This window comes from Podarcis vaucheri (genome assembly GCF_965113315.1).
Source record: "Podarcis vaucheri genome assembly, chromosome: 17".
Classification (NCBI taxonomy): Eukaryota; Metazoa; Chordata; class Lepidosauria; order Squamata; family Lacertidae; genus Podarcis; species Podarcis vaucheri.
Window position 1 is genome coordinate 11,734,483 of NC_138755.1, and position 13,082 is coordinate 11,747,564.

General features: G+C 45.9%; 1 protein-coding gene across 1 annotated transcript; it reads right to left on the reverse strand.

Moving 5' to 3' along the window:
- Positions 1–402: 402 nt before the first annotated feature.
- LOC309521963 (homeobox protein NANOG-like) lies at positions 403–8,923 on the reverse strand. The gene is made up of 4 exons (XM_082205137.1): positions 8,678–8,923; positions 6,404–6,675; positions 5,285–5,374; positions 403–2,478 (listed from the first exon to the last, which is right to left on the reverse strand). Exons 1-4 carry the CDS (start codon positions 8,871–8,873, stop codon positions 2,041–2,043), a joined length of 996 nt encoding a protein of 331 aa, XP_082061263.1. The 5' UTR covers positions 8,874–8,923; the 3' UTR covers positions 403–2,040.
- Positions 8,924–13,082: the final 4,159 nt, after the last annotated feature.

Here is a 13,082-nt window from a genome sequence, read left to right on the forward strand (position 1 = left end):
TCCAGGCGTGGATGACTCTGGGGTTGCGGCGCTCATCTCGCTTTATTGGCCGAGGGAGCCAGCGTACAGCTTCTGGGTCATGTGGCCAGCATGACTGAGCAGTACCTATTTATCTACTTGCACTGCGTGCTTTCAAACTGCTTGGTTGGCAGGAGTAGGGACCGAGCAACGGGAGCTTGCAGGGATTCGAACCGCCCTAGGCTCTGTGGTTTACAATAGACAAAATGCTCCAGTACTGGGAAGGATGCAATAGGCTTCTCTATGAGTGAGTGACGGCTGCATCATCACCATCATCATTATTATTATTGGCATGAAGATAACTAGTTTTCAGCCTCAGGTAACCTAAATCCAAGCTGCTCTGAGCAATATATGAAATCATCGGGAAATGTAAATAAGAGCCTGTTTCAGTTAAAGAAAGTCTATGGGCATCATGGCAGATTGGGGGTCTTAAATGGGTTTCCTGAACCTGAACAAAACTAATATTGGTTGGCTAGCAACAGTTCTCCTAGGGCAACAAGGTTATGTACTTATCACAAGGTTCTTGTACGATAACAGCGGCAAATACTTGCCAATGGCTTATTTAAACAAACAAAAAAAGCTAAACAGAAACACAGTTATCAGGATGCACTTTTACTAACCAATCATAACACCAATGCCTTGTGCAGCTTAAAAATGAGACAGCATTATAGTAAACACTCTATGCTAACTAGAAAGCAGGTGTGTTCTGTATGCAAACACATGAACCACAAGAATATGAAACACTAAAAACATTTGGCAAGTCCATTAACTCTCCCCTCATTCCAAAAGAAAATCTAATCTAGGCAGTTAGGCAGCTGCTAAGCAAGTAGGTCCACAGTATGCCTGGATAGGAGGCAGAAGTTTCCTCCCCCTTCCAGTAATCACTACATAGTAAGACTTAAAAAGCAAGGCTAGCCAGAGGAAAAATCAACAGTGTCCTGCAGTGTCATATTAAAAAAGCACACAAGCCACCATCTTTTCTGGCAGCTACAGTAGATCCCCTATGACGATAGGTCTTGTCATATTGGTGAATGAAATATTTTATAATAAAATTGGGGGGCGTGTAATACTAAGTTCCAAGTTGGCCATCAGCAACCAAGCCCTACCTAAGAGAGCCTTTGGCTAGAGGGTTACTGTGGGATTGTTTATGCAGTCCTTCCAGGACTGATCAGAGAGAACCTGCAGAGGTCATCCCTTGCTATTGCCTGAAGATTTGTGGTGCAAGGGGAAATAAAGAGCCCCCTGCAGTGTTTACTGCCAAAGTAAAGAAAACCTCACTTTTCACCTTGATTTTATCTGGCTCTGTCCATTATGTTTTTGGAGGTCTCCTCAAGTGAAGAGGTGCAGGAGGACAGGTTCAATAGCAGCAGGCTGTCATATAGGTCAGAAAGGCAACCCCTTTGCTTCCATGTAGTGGATGTACCTTAAACCAGAAGTTCTATCCTCTACCCCCAAGTCATCCTACTCTTAACAGATAGGCAGTTGAAGCAAGAGTAAATGCTCTCTTGTTAGGAAAGAAACAATATCTTTCATGAAAGATCAAAGAGAATGGGGAAAGAAACAAAAAGAGTCCATTTTTTTAAAGAGTAGAAGCTGCCTTCAAATTGGGTTGGGGAGGGGCAGCCAAATTTTGAGCTCTTGAGGAAGTGACTCACACAGACAACCAAGGGGAGATGGGAGCACGGTTAATTCTAACATTTGCAGATTCCTCTTCGTGAACATGGTTTTCCATACACATCGAGTGCCTTTTCCTGGAGCCAGCCAGGATGAACTGAAGAAAGCCAAGTTCAGAGCTGCACATGCAACACACACACACACAAACACACAGCCCCCGAGTCAGAAGACAGCAATAAAACTGCCCATTTTCTGTTTTTTTTTCAAGTGCCAAGTTCCCTCACAGATGCCAGTGAAGGAGGTGGGACAATAGGAGCGGGACTCCTATTTGCAGCAAGAGAATCTGAAGAGAAAGCAGTAAAAGAATGAGAGCCCTGGGTGGCAGGGAGAGAACCTAAAGTCTGGGAATTAGAGCTGCTCTGCTGTCCTTGGGTTTGCAAGAGGGTCTGTCTGATAATGTTGCAGGACAGAGGTGCCTGGTGCAGTGGCAGATACACTGGGAAAAGTATATCCACCCTCCATCTTCACAGCAGCATACTCCAGGCTTGCAGAGAAACCATGACAGAAGTTCATCCTTTGCTGGCCGATGTACCCGATTGCCTGTTGGCCATAACAGGACCCAGCAGCCTTCCCAAAGAAGCCTCCATCCTCTCCTTCTCCCACTACTGGACACAGACCCTGGGGGCTGCCGTAGATCTGGCTGTGATCGCTGCTATAGTTCTGGTTGTTGACGCCGACGGGATTGCTGGCATAGTTCTCGTAGGCATTGGCCAATGAATGGATATTCCTAGCATCGTTGATGGCGTATCCTTGGTGATAACTGGGGTTTATGTCCAGGTAACCGTTCTGTAAAGAGAAAAGTAGCAATGTTTCAACACACACCCAAATAGCAACGCTTAGCATTGAGACATCACCTGTCTACAGAAGCACATTGCATCCCAGTACGTTTCCAAGCACAATTCAAAGTGTTCGTGCTGACCTTTAAAGCCCTAAACAGCCTCGGTCCAGTATACCTGAAGGAGCATCTCCACCCCCATTGTTCAGCCCAGACACAGAGATCCAGCTTTGAGGGCCTTCTGGTGGTTCCCTCCCTGCGAGAGAAGTGAGGTTACAGGGAACCAGGCAGAGGGCCTTCTTGGTAGTGGCACCTGCCCTGTGGAATGCCCTCCCATCAGATGTCAAGGATAATGTTTTTAATTTTCTGTTCAGAGCAGTCCAGAGTGGCTAGGGGAACCCAGCCAGATGGGCGGGCTATAAATAATAAATTATTTTTATTAAATTATTATCCGTTATCTCAGTTGTCCTTCAGGCAACTTTAGAAGTTAGGCAAAAATCATTCCCATCTGGAGATTGAGGGTGGAGACCAGTATTGGTGTGCCCGATGCCACCCTGTGTGTTCATGGCGGAGGATAGTTCAATGTAAGACAGACCCTTTTGACCTAACTGAACTCCCACCTTTTTATATTAAATTGTACAAATTTTCTATTAAAATATTGTCCTGAACTGTAAACGCTCCATAAGACCATCCATCCCGGCTCTGATGGAATAGGGTGTTTGTTTTCAAACTTACATACACTCCACATTAAAATAATGATTAAAAGTGGTGTGTCTAGACAGATAAGATGTCTTTACTTTGTGTCAGGTCTGTCTGAGGCCACTGTGGGTGAAGTCCCAACAGACAGCCTAAGGTTTAAAATCATCTCCCAGTTTGTTTAGTTATTTTCATGCCCCCAGAAGTGACCCAGGAATAGATGGGTGTGTGAGACTCACTCTCCTGGACTTTTAGGAACAGGCCTTTTCATGGAATCATACAGTGCCGGATTTACGTACAGTATAAGCTAAACAAGCTCTAGCTTAGGCCCCCACTCTCTTGCCCCCCCAAAAAAAAGTTAAAGGAAAAACACCTGGAAGTACATTTCCAAAATACAAGATAAAAAATAAAATAAAATAAAACCTACATACAGCAACAGTGTTTTGTGTTGCATAGGCTCCTATGAGGTAAGTAATGGGCCCTGCCTACTAGCCTAAAATATCACTGGTTTGCTCATTTCTAAATACAGTTGTACCTCGGTTTACGAACTTAATCTGTTCCTGAAGTCCGTTCTTAAACCAAATCCATTCTTAAACAGAGGCGCGCTTTCCCTAATGAGGCCTTCCACCATTGGTTTCTGTTTGTAGACTGAGGTAAACCGAATAGTTCGTTAACAAGGCTGTTTGTAAACCGAGCTACCACTGTACAGTGGTACCTTGGTTCTCAAACTTAATCCGTTCTGGATTTCAGTTCAACATTACTTTGAAAAAATTCATCTTTTGTTATGTGAAAATAGCTTTAGATACCTATTAGGTCTATAAATTACCATATAGCATATATTCAACACAAAAAAACAGCGACAATTTGTACTTGACAAAGGACAGCTGGACATATGAAGGGCATTACCTTCAGTAGATTAGGGCCTCATCAAACATCAGTCCGGCCCTGGAATCATAGAATCTTAAGAGCTGGAAGGGACCCCCCCCCCCCGTCATAGAATCATAGAGTTGGAAGAGACCACAAGGGCCATTGAGTCCAACCCCCTGCCAAGCAGGAAACACCATCAGAGCACTCCTGACATATGGTTGTCAAGCCTCTGCTTAAAGACCTCCAAAGGAGGAGACTCCACCACACTCCTTGGCAGCAAATTCCACTGTCGAACAGCTCTTACTGTCAGGAAGTTCTTCCTAATGTTTAGGTGGAATCTTCTTTCTTGTAGTTTGGATCCATTGCTCCGTGTCCGCTTCTCCGGAGCAGCAGAAAACAACCTTTCTCCCTCCTCTATGTGACATCCTTTTATATATTTGAACATGGCTATCATATCAACCCTTAACCTCCTCTTCTCCAGGCTAAACATGCCCAGCTCCCTTAGCCGTTCCACATCTGGTCCAAGACCCTTCAATGCAGGAATCTCAACTAAAGCATCCATGACAGCTGCTGAGGGGACCCTATTTTGATCACATGTCCATGTCAGGATATCTGCCACCGCCCCTACCTATGTAACGGAGCCACTCCCTCGACCAATATTTCAAAGCTCCATTGTCATACTGAGGCCTGCTTTGTGTTTTTTGTGCGATACATATATGGACATTATACTTGTTTGTTGATGCTGACACCCATGTCAGTGAACAACCCAATATATGAAAGGGGGAGAAGTACCTGTGTCTTCTCTCCCCATGCTTAGAAATGGAGGCTAAGCTCTAGCTGGGATAGTTCAGTCTGTACAGCTTGGGACTCTTATAATCTCAGGGTTGTGGGTTGAAGCCCAGTGTTTGGCAAAAGGTTCTCGACTTGCAGGGGGTGAGGCTAGATGACTCTTGTGGTCCCTTTCAACTCTACAATTCTATGGTTCTAGGTTGGATTTAGAAAGCCTTGTTTATCTGCCTTATACAGATAGATGAGCTAAGGATCTCAGCATCAGTCATAGTCTAGACAACTTAGTAGCAGCACTTTCAGGATTTCACAGGGATTTTTCCCAGCCCTACTAGAGATGCCAAGGATTGAATCTACAACCCATTGCTCACATTGTGGGCCAGGCACTACTATAAAGGCAACACACTGGAACATCAAGCAGTCAGAAGTTGGAGTAGTTCTGCTCCATCAAATGGGCTGCCTTATTACCTGAGGTTGGCATATTCCTCTTCTCATCCACACAGCTTCCTTCTGGGTCCGTTTAAACTTCATCCGCTGATTCTGAAACCAGGTTTTTATCTGAAATGCACAGTACAAGATAAGCAACTTCCTTCATTCGTAGTCAATCCATGCAAAGGTGTATTTGCACCACTCACAAAACACACACTCAGATCTTTACGTTGTCAGCCATGAAGGCAAAAAAGCTCACCCAGTGAGCATGTTTATACAACAGGCTAAGAATGAACTTGGCATTCCTTCTTCTCAAAAGATCTCTGGGAGTTCTGTGCAGGTGAGTAGAGTCAGCCATTCCCTCCATTTCAATGTGCAGGTGGAGATTTATTACCAAATTGGCACTACTTGCATGCAATTTCATTTCATTTTTAATTTGTATACCGCTTTTCTATATTACTATACACAAGACGGTATACAAGCAGAGCAGAAGAAACAAAGATTGCACAACTTATAACAATTTGACCCAATACAAAAATGTCGTAATAATAAAAACGTAACTTTAAAATAAACAACTTGAATCAGATGTAATATTCAATAACCCATTAGAATATAATAGTACCCAATAAAATTAAATATCAGAAAACAAACAAACAGCAGTCACAGTGCATAAAATAGGAAGGACCTTAAAAACAGCCTAATGAGAACTCAAAGTGTGCCATGGAATTTTGACTAGTCTGTTGCAATGGGGAAGCAAAAGATTAAATGACTAATTAAGATAACCCCGCACTGCAGCATTTTGTTGCAGTTCAGCAGCAAACTAGAACTCCCAGGGAAGCTCAGAGAAGCCATGGCAGTTAAAGCACAAGCAAACAAATACAATTCTGCACACCACCAAGAAAAAATAAAGCAAACTCTGCAAGAAAGGAAGCTGTAGAAGGAGAGAAGGAAGGAAGGCTCAAATAACTGAGGCATACACAATCAGAAGTGTGGCAGACAATTATTAAAGGTGGATCTCAAGACAGAAAAGGTGGATCTCAAGAATGTTCTGCAGGACAGCTTATGCAAGAGCCACCACCAGTTGGAACAACTGGAATTCTGACTCTGGAAAGTCAGCAAAGCCGGCCTGACCCTGCCCTGCTTCAGCAAAACACTTACTTGTTTGTAGGTGAGTCCCAAGGCAGAGGCCAGTTCTCGGATCTGTTGAGGACTGAGATATTTCTGCATCTGGAATCTGTGGTGCAAGACCTGCAGCTGCCTTTGAGAGAAAGCCGTGCGGTTCTTGCTCTTCTTGCCTCCTTTACTTTCCTCCTTGCACCGCTGGGGAGTAGAAGTCAGATCTGGGGAGGGGGGCGGCTTGTTGGGGCTGGTTGCAGAATCTGGTGTATAATAAGTGAATATCCCAGAGCTGGAAGACCTTGGGGAGAGATCTAGGAATCAAGCAGAGACAGTATGCAAAGGATAAATAGGGCAGAACGGGGCTTAAAAAGCCAGAATGCAAAAAGTGTTTGATAAATAAGTTTATATTTTTTTTTAAATTTTAAATTTTTTATTTAAGAAAGATACACAGTTTACATTATATTACAAATCTGTACATACAAAAAAGATTCCATCCGAAATGATAAATAAGTTTATAAAACAGTACACAAACTTTCTATATAGAACCTTTGCATCAGGCAAGATCAAACTATAGCTACTTCTCAGACCTTCTGTGATATTTGAAAGTTTGCACACTCTGAACATAGAAACATAAAAGGAAACCTTCAATAGGCTGCAAATTCTAACTCCACCAACATGGGACTAAGCCCAGGTAAATTAAATAACACACCTGAGTAAACATTGGTAGGATTGCATTGCTCATCTCCAGGACCAACAGACCACGCCCATCCATTAACAGTTATCATTAGCATCACTAGACTGCAGAACACTAATGAACTAGATGTAAGCAATGCTTTAATTCTTGCTTAATACAACCATACCTTAAATGACTCTGCAAAACACTGTTTGGTATGTAACCGGCTTGCAAAATGCTTCGGCAAAATTCACGTTCGTAACAAGAGGGAAGGGCAGGATTAACGAGTTGACACCCACATCGCGCTTACATTTCGAGTCCGCAAAATGTTGGGAATTGAGCAATTTGTGCCCAGTAATAATCCAGGTCAAGATATAAGGGTAGCCACTTTCCGGTCACCTCCACAACATAGATTTACAGCACAGGACTTTAAATGTGTGAGCGCATTCTTCTCCGGCCAGAAAGCGGTTTCTTTGGCTAGGCAGCAACTCCTAGCACTGACCCGGTTTTGCTCCCTAGTTAAGGGGGCAGTTTCAAACCCAGACAATTGTTCCTTGAATACCTCCTCTCCACCAGGGGCTGGGCTTTTGCGCTGGCCTGGAAATCCAGATCCATAACTTTTTTTAGCCCAATTAGGCGCCGCGCACCTAACTTCGCATAGGATCCGGCTGCGCACCTGCAACCTGTTCCCTGCGCAGGCAGCAAAATGGGCTCCCGAGGAAATACTTCTATTTTTCTACTGCGTTTCTATTCTGGCTTTCCTCCAAAGCGTTCTAGGTGGTGCACATGGCTCCCCCCCCCATCTCCCCATTTTATCCTTCAAAACAACTTTGTGAAGTAGGCAGAGTCCGGGGATGAAACCCAGAGCTTCATGGCTAAGCGAGCCTTTGAACCCCGGTCTCCCGGGTTCAACCCCCTCTACTCACTATGCCCTACTGCCGTGCACACCACCCAAGCCTATCATGGAAAAAGGCCACAATCCAAATTCGGTTAAGGACCCCCATCGAAATTATCATCATGATTCCAGTTACAGATAGGTAGCCGTGTTGGTCTGCCATAGTCAAAATAAAAAAAAATCCTTCCTGTAGCACCTTAAAGACCAACTTACTTAGTTGGTCTTTAAGGTGCTACAGGAAGGAATTTTTTTATCATCATGATTATTACTTACTAAATTTGTTAGTCGCTTTATCTTGCCCAAGGCAAACACAAGCGACTTCTGTACAAGCAACCCCGCTTAGGTGCATTAAAACCAAGCGAGGGAGGAAATGCCCAACTTTTGCATTGAAAAAGGGTTCTGTATATTTTTCTGCTTCACAGTTTGCGAATTCCAAGCTTTGCATTCGCTGCAAGAAGCTCCCAATGTTTGCATAACTGAGAAAGGGAATTCTGTACAGTAAATGCAGGGCTCCCCAAACTTGAGTCTCCAGCTGTTTTTTGGACTACAAGTCCCATCCTCCCTAGCTGGCAGGACCAGTAGTGGTCAGGGATGATGGGAACTGTACCCCAAGAACAGCTAGAGACCCATGTTTGGGATAACCCTGGTGCAATGGAGTCAGCTTTCCTGGGTGAAGGGACTTTAAGAGACTTAAGCAAAGAGGGCTGCAACCTCCTTTGCGCGTTTTCCTGGGAGATCCGCTTACCTGGGTTATTGCTGGGGCCCTTCCCTTCCGGGCCGTTAACAGCCTCGGGGGCAGGGAACCCCCCGGAGCAGCTCCCCGGCTCCATCTCCTCCTTCACCGAGGGCCAGTAGTAACCGTCGTAGCCCATGTCAGCGGGGGCCACCACCCCTGCAGGGTAGACCCGGTAAGAGGCATTGAGGGCCAGTGGGATGCTCATGAATGGAGGCGACGGTGGGACCCTTCGGAAGCGTGGCTGGATCACCGAAGCGACCGCGATCCCCTGCGGGATCTTTTATGGGCTGCAGGCAGGACTTCCCCAGTCATTATCATGTTAAAAGGGGGTCCAATTTGCGGGGCGGGGCGGGAGGGAGGGGCGGGAGGTCGGAGGATGGAGACCCTCGTTCGGAATTTATTTCCTAACTTCTAAATAATAATTATTGTTATTTATAAAATTTGTATGCTGCCCTAGACCCGCAGTAACATAAAAGCACACTGTAAAAACAGGAAATATATGAGATAAATAAAAGCAAAAACAACCCAATAAACTCCCTCCCTCCTCACCACATTTAAAAAAGAGCATTGAATGTCAATTTATTCAGTATTTTATTTATTAAATTTGTATGTCGATGGGTATCATATAAATATATTATTATTGTTAGTTACAGGTAGGTAGCTGCGTTGGTCTGCCGTAGTGGAAACAAAATTTTAAAATTCCTTCTTCTTATTATTAATTAGTCCTTCACCTGTAGATTTCAGGGCAGTTCACAACATAAAAATACAAGATAAAAAATACATAATAAAAACAAGAACTAAAACAAACCAGTAACTTGCTTGTTTTTAACTCTCAAAGCAGTTTGTCATTCTTATATTAATTCAGATATACTGGGGGCAGATTAATCCAGGGAAGACCAGTCGATCAACAGCTAGGAACCTAAGCCAAGAGAGCTGAAGGGAGCCTCCATGTATAGGGGCAGTATATCTCTAAGAATCAGGTGCTGGGAGCAATCAATGGGGAAATGCCATTAGTTTCACACCTTTCCTTTAGTTTTCCAGAGGGATATGGCTGGCAGGCCAGTTCTTATTTCTTTGAACGCAAGTCAGCAAAGAAAGTGCTATATAAATACTATGCATGATAAGATAAAGATAGTGATACCTCGGGTTACATACGCTTCAGGTTACATACACTTCAGGTTACAGACTCTGCTAACCCAGAAAGAGTACCTCTGGTTAAGAACTTTGCTTCAGGATGAGAACAGAAATTGTGCTCCGGCGGCACGGCAGCAGCAGGAGGCCCCATTAGCTAAAGTGGTGCTTCAGGTTAAGAACAGTTTCAGGTTAAGAACAGACCTCCATAACGAATTAAGTACTTAACCTGAGGTCCCACTGTACTACGCTTTATAGTAACTATTGTCAAAATAAAGCACATTTGAGGGATGCAAAGCCAAGGCCAAGTCATTACCAAACAGCCCTTGTGGTTGTTGCTAAGATTGGGTTGGCACAGAAACCGGGATGGTGGAAAAGTGCTAAAAGGATGTGATGACAGGCTTGGTATCTAGGCTCCTTTATCTTCCACGTGTTTACTCAGAAGTAAGCCCTCTGAATTCAGAGGAGGCCTAGCAGAGGATCTGCAGCATGACTGCCAGACCTTCTGATACCGAGAGGTGGACCTTAGACTGCAGAAGAGCTGATTAAACCCTCAGATCAGCTGTGACCCTGAGGAAGGACTTCTTGAGGAAGCCCTTGCTTTCCCAGCCACAGCTCCTTGTCTCTAAAATGGGAATTGCCTCTCAGAGGGGCCAATAAGACCAAAAGATGCATAAACCTATAAAGTTATTATATCTGGATGGGTATTTTAATGCAGCAGCTCCTAGTGGTGTGTGGGCCTGGGCAAAGTTCCATGGGGAGAGAGGATTTTTAACACACACATTTTATTGGAATTTTCTCTCTCTCCAAACAAGGAACTTCTAAATGCAACATGAAGATTTGAGCCCTCTCCACCTCACTGCCACCACCTGCTTCCAATTAAAAGAGTCAAGGCACAAGGGAGGAACTCCAGGGAGAGGTGAAAATCTGCCTCCCACCACCTTCAGTTGACCCTTGAGTTCTCTGGTGAGTTACCTTATGGGCAACACAAATGCAAGGTTGCCTGTGTGTGTTAGAAACGTAGAATTGTAGAGTTGGGACACCAAGGGTCATCTAGTCCAACCCCCTGCAATGTCCATGTGGAGTGGAATGTAGGGAGCTGAACTGGGTTGTCCTGGAGGGCAGAAGAAGGGTGGATGGAAGAGCCAGTTTGTGAAAGGCTCATCCCAGAGGCGGACTTCGATCTTCCAGATTTCAGCGGCGCCCTGTGCAAGGCCATATTTTGCCCCCCACCCCAGACATCTTGCCTTGTGGTCTGCACATGCACTGTGTCACCACTCCAGAGCCCTGCAGCGCCCCCTTGGTTTGGCACCCAGTACCAGGCTGCTCTGAATCTGGTTCTGCTCAGTCACTTCCCGCTATGGTCCGTGGATGAACACGTTAGTCATTCATTCAAGGCTCAGCCACAGCACATTCCCAATGGCAATTTAGGGATCATAATGGTGACCTGTCTTTCATAATAATAATAATAATAATAATAATAATAATAATAATAATAATAATAATTTATCATTATTTATACCCCGCCCATCTGGCTGAGTTTCCCCAGCTGCTCTGGGCGGCTTCCAATCAAGTGTTAAAAATAATACAGCATTAAATATTAAAAACTTCCCTAAACGGGGCTGCCTTCAGATGTCTTTTAAAGAGAAGATAGCTGCTTATTTCCTTCACATCTGAAGGGAGGGCATTCCACAGGGCGGGCGCCACTACCAAGAAGCAGTGGCGTAGCGTGGGTTCTCAGCACCTGGGGCAAGGCAAGTAATTTGCGCCCCCTAACCCGTGGATTTTAGCACTCGAGTCTCTTCCGTGCACCCCCCAGATGTTGCGCCAGGTGCGGCAGGCCCCCCCTGCACCCCCACGCTACGCCACTGCTCCCACCACAAGTCTTCAGGACAGCAATCCGAAGGCTGGCGCGGGGAGAAGGTCTCTCCGCCCCACCGCCAGGCTTCGGAGCAGCCTTCCGAAGGCTGGCGGTGGGGCGGAGAGCCCTCCTCCCGCCGCCAGGCTTCGGAGCAGCCTTCCGAAGGCTGGCGGTGGGGCGGAGAGCCCTCCTCCCGCCGCCAGGCTTCGGAGCATCCTTCCGAAGCCTGGCGGCGGGAGGAGGTCTCTCTGCCCCACCGCCAGGCTTCGGAGGAGGTCCGAGGACAGTGGGGAAGACGCGCTGCGCTTCCCCGCTGTCCCGGAGATTTCCCTATGGACTTTTGTCTTGCGAATGGCCGGCCAAACGCGCCCCCCCAATGTTGCATCCCGTGCGGCCGACACCCCCCATGCTACGCCACTGCCAAGAAGGCCCTCTGTCTGGTTCCCTGTTACCTCACCTCTCGCAATGAGGGACCCGCCAGAAGACCCTCGGTGCTGGATCTCAGTGTCTGGGCTGAATAATGGGGGTGGAGATGCTCCTTCAGGTATACAGGACCGAGGCCGTTTAGGGCTTTAAAGGTCAGCACCAACACTTTGAATTGTGCTCGGAAACATACTGGGAGCCAATGCAGATCTCTCAGGACCGGTGTTATGTGGTCCCAGCGGCCACTCCCAGTCACCAGTCTAGCTACCGCATTCTGGATTAATTGCAGTTTCCGGGTCACCTTCAAAGGTAGCCCCACATAGAGCACATTGCAGTAGTCCAAGCAGGAGATAACTAGAGCATGCACCACTCTGGCAAGACAGTCCACAGGCAGGTAGGGTCTCAGCCTGCATACCAGATGGAGCTGGTAGACAGCTGCCCTGGACACAGAATTAACCTGCACCTCCATGGACAGCTGTGAGTCCAAAATGACTCCTAGGCTGCACACCTGGTCCTTCAGGGGCACAGTTACCGCATTCAGGACCAGGGAGTCCTCCACACCCTCCCGTCTCCTGTCCCCCCAAAACAGTACTTTTGTCTTGTCAGGATTCAACCTCAATCTGCTAATAGTTTCCCATGAACTTGCTTATCTGGGCTAGTTGCTCCTTGCATGGAAGAAACAACTCAGGCAAAGCATGTATGGCTTCCAAACCAGGGGTTGTGTTTTGTTTTACTGCAGCAAACTTAAGTTTCCATTTGGCATCTAGCTGGTCACTGTAAGAATGGAGGGCCTTTGGTCTGATCTAGTGTTCCACCAAAGCCTGCTCTCCAGTTTCTCCAGAGTTTTCTCCACCTATGGAAGGGTATCCCATTTTTCTGACTGTTTCACAGGCTGCTTCACAATTTGAGATTGATCTTGTATTATCCTTGCAAATGGGTTGTGGAGGGCCAGATTTAGGTTTGACGATGCCCTAAGCTATTGAAGGTAATGGGGCCCTT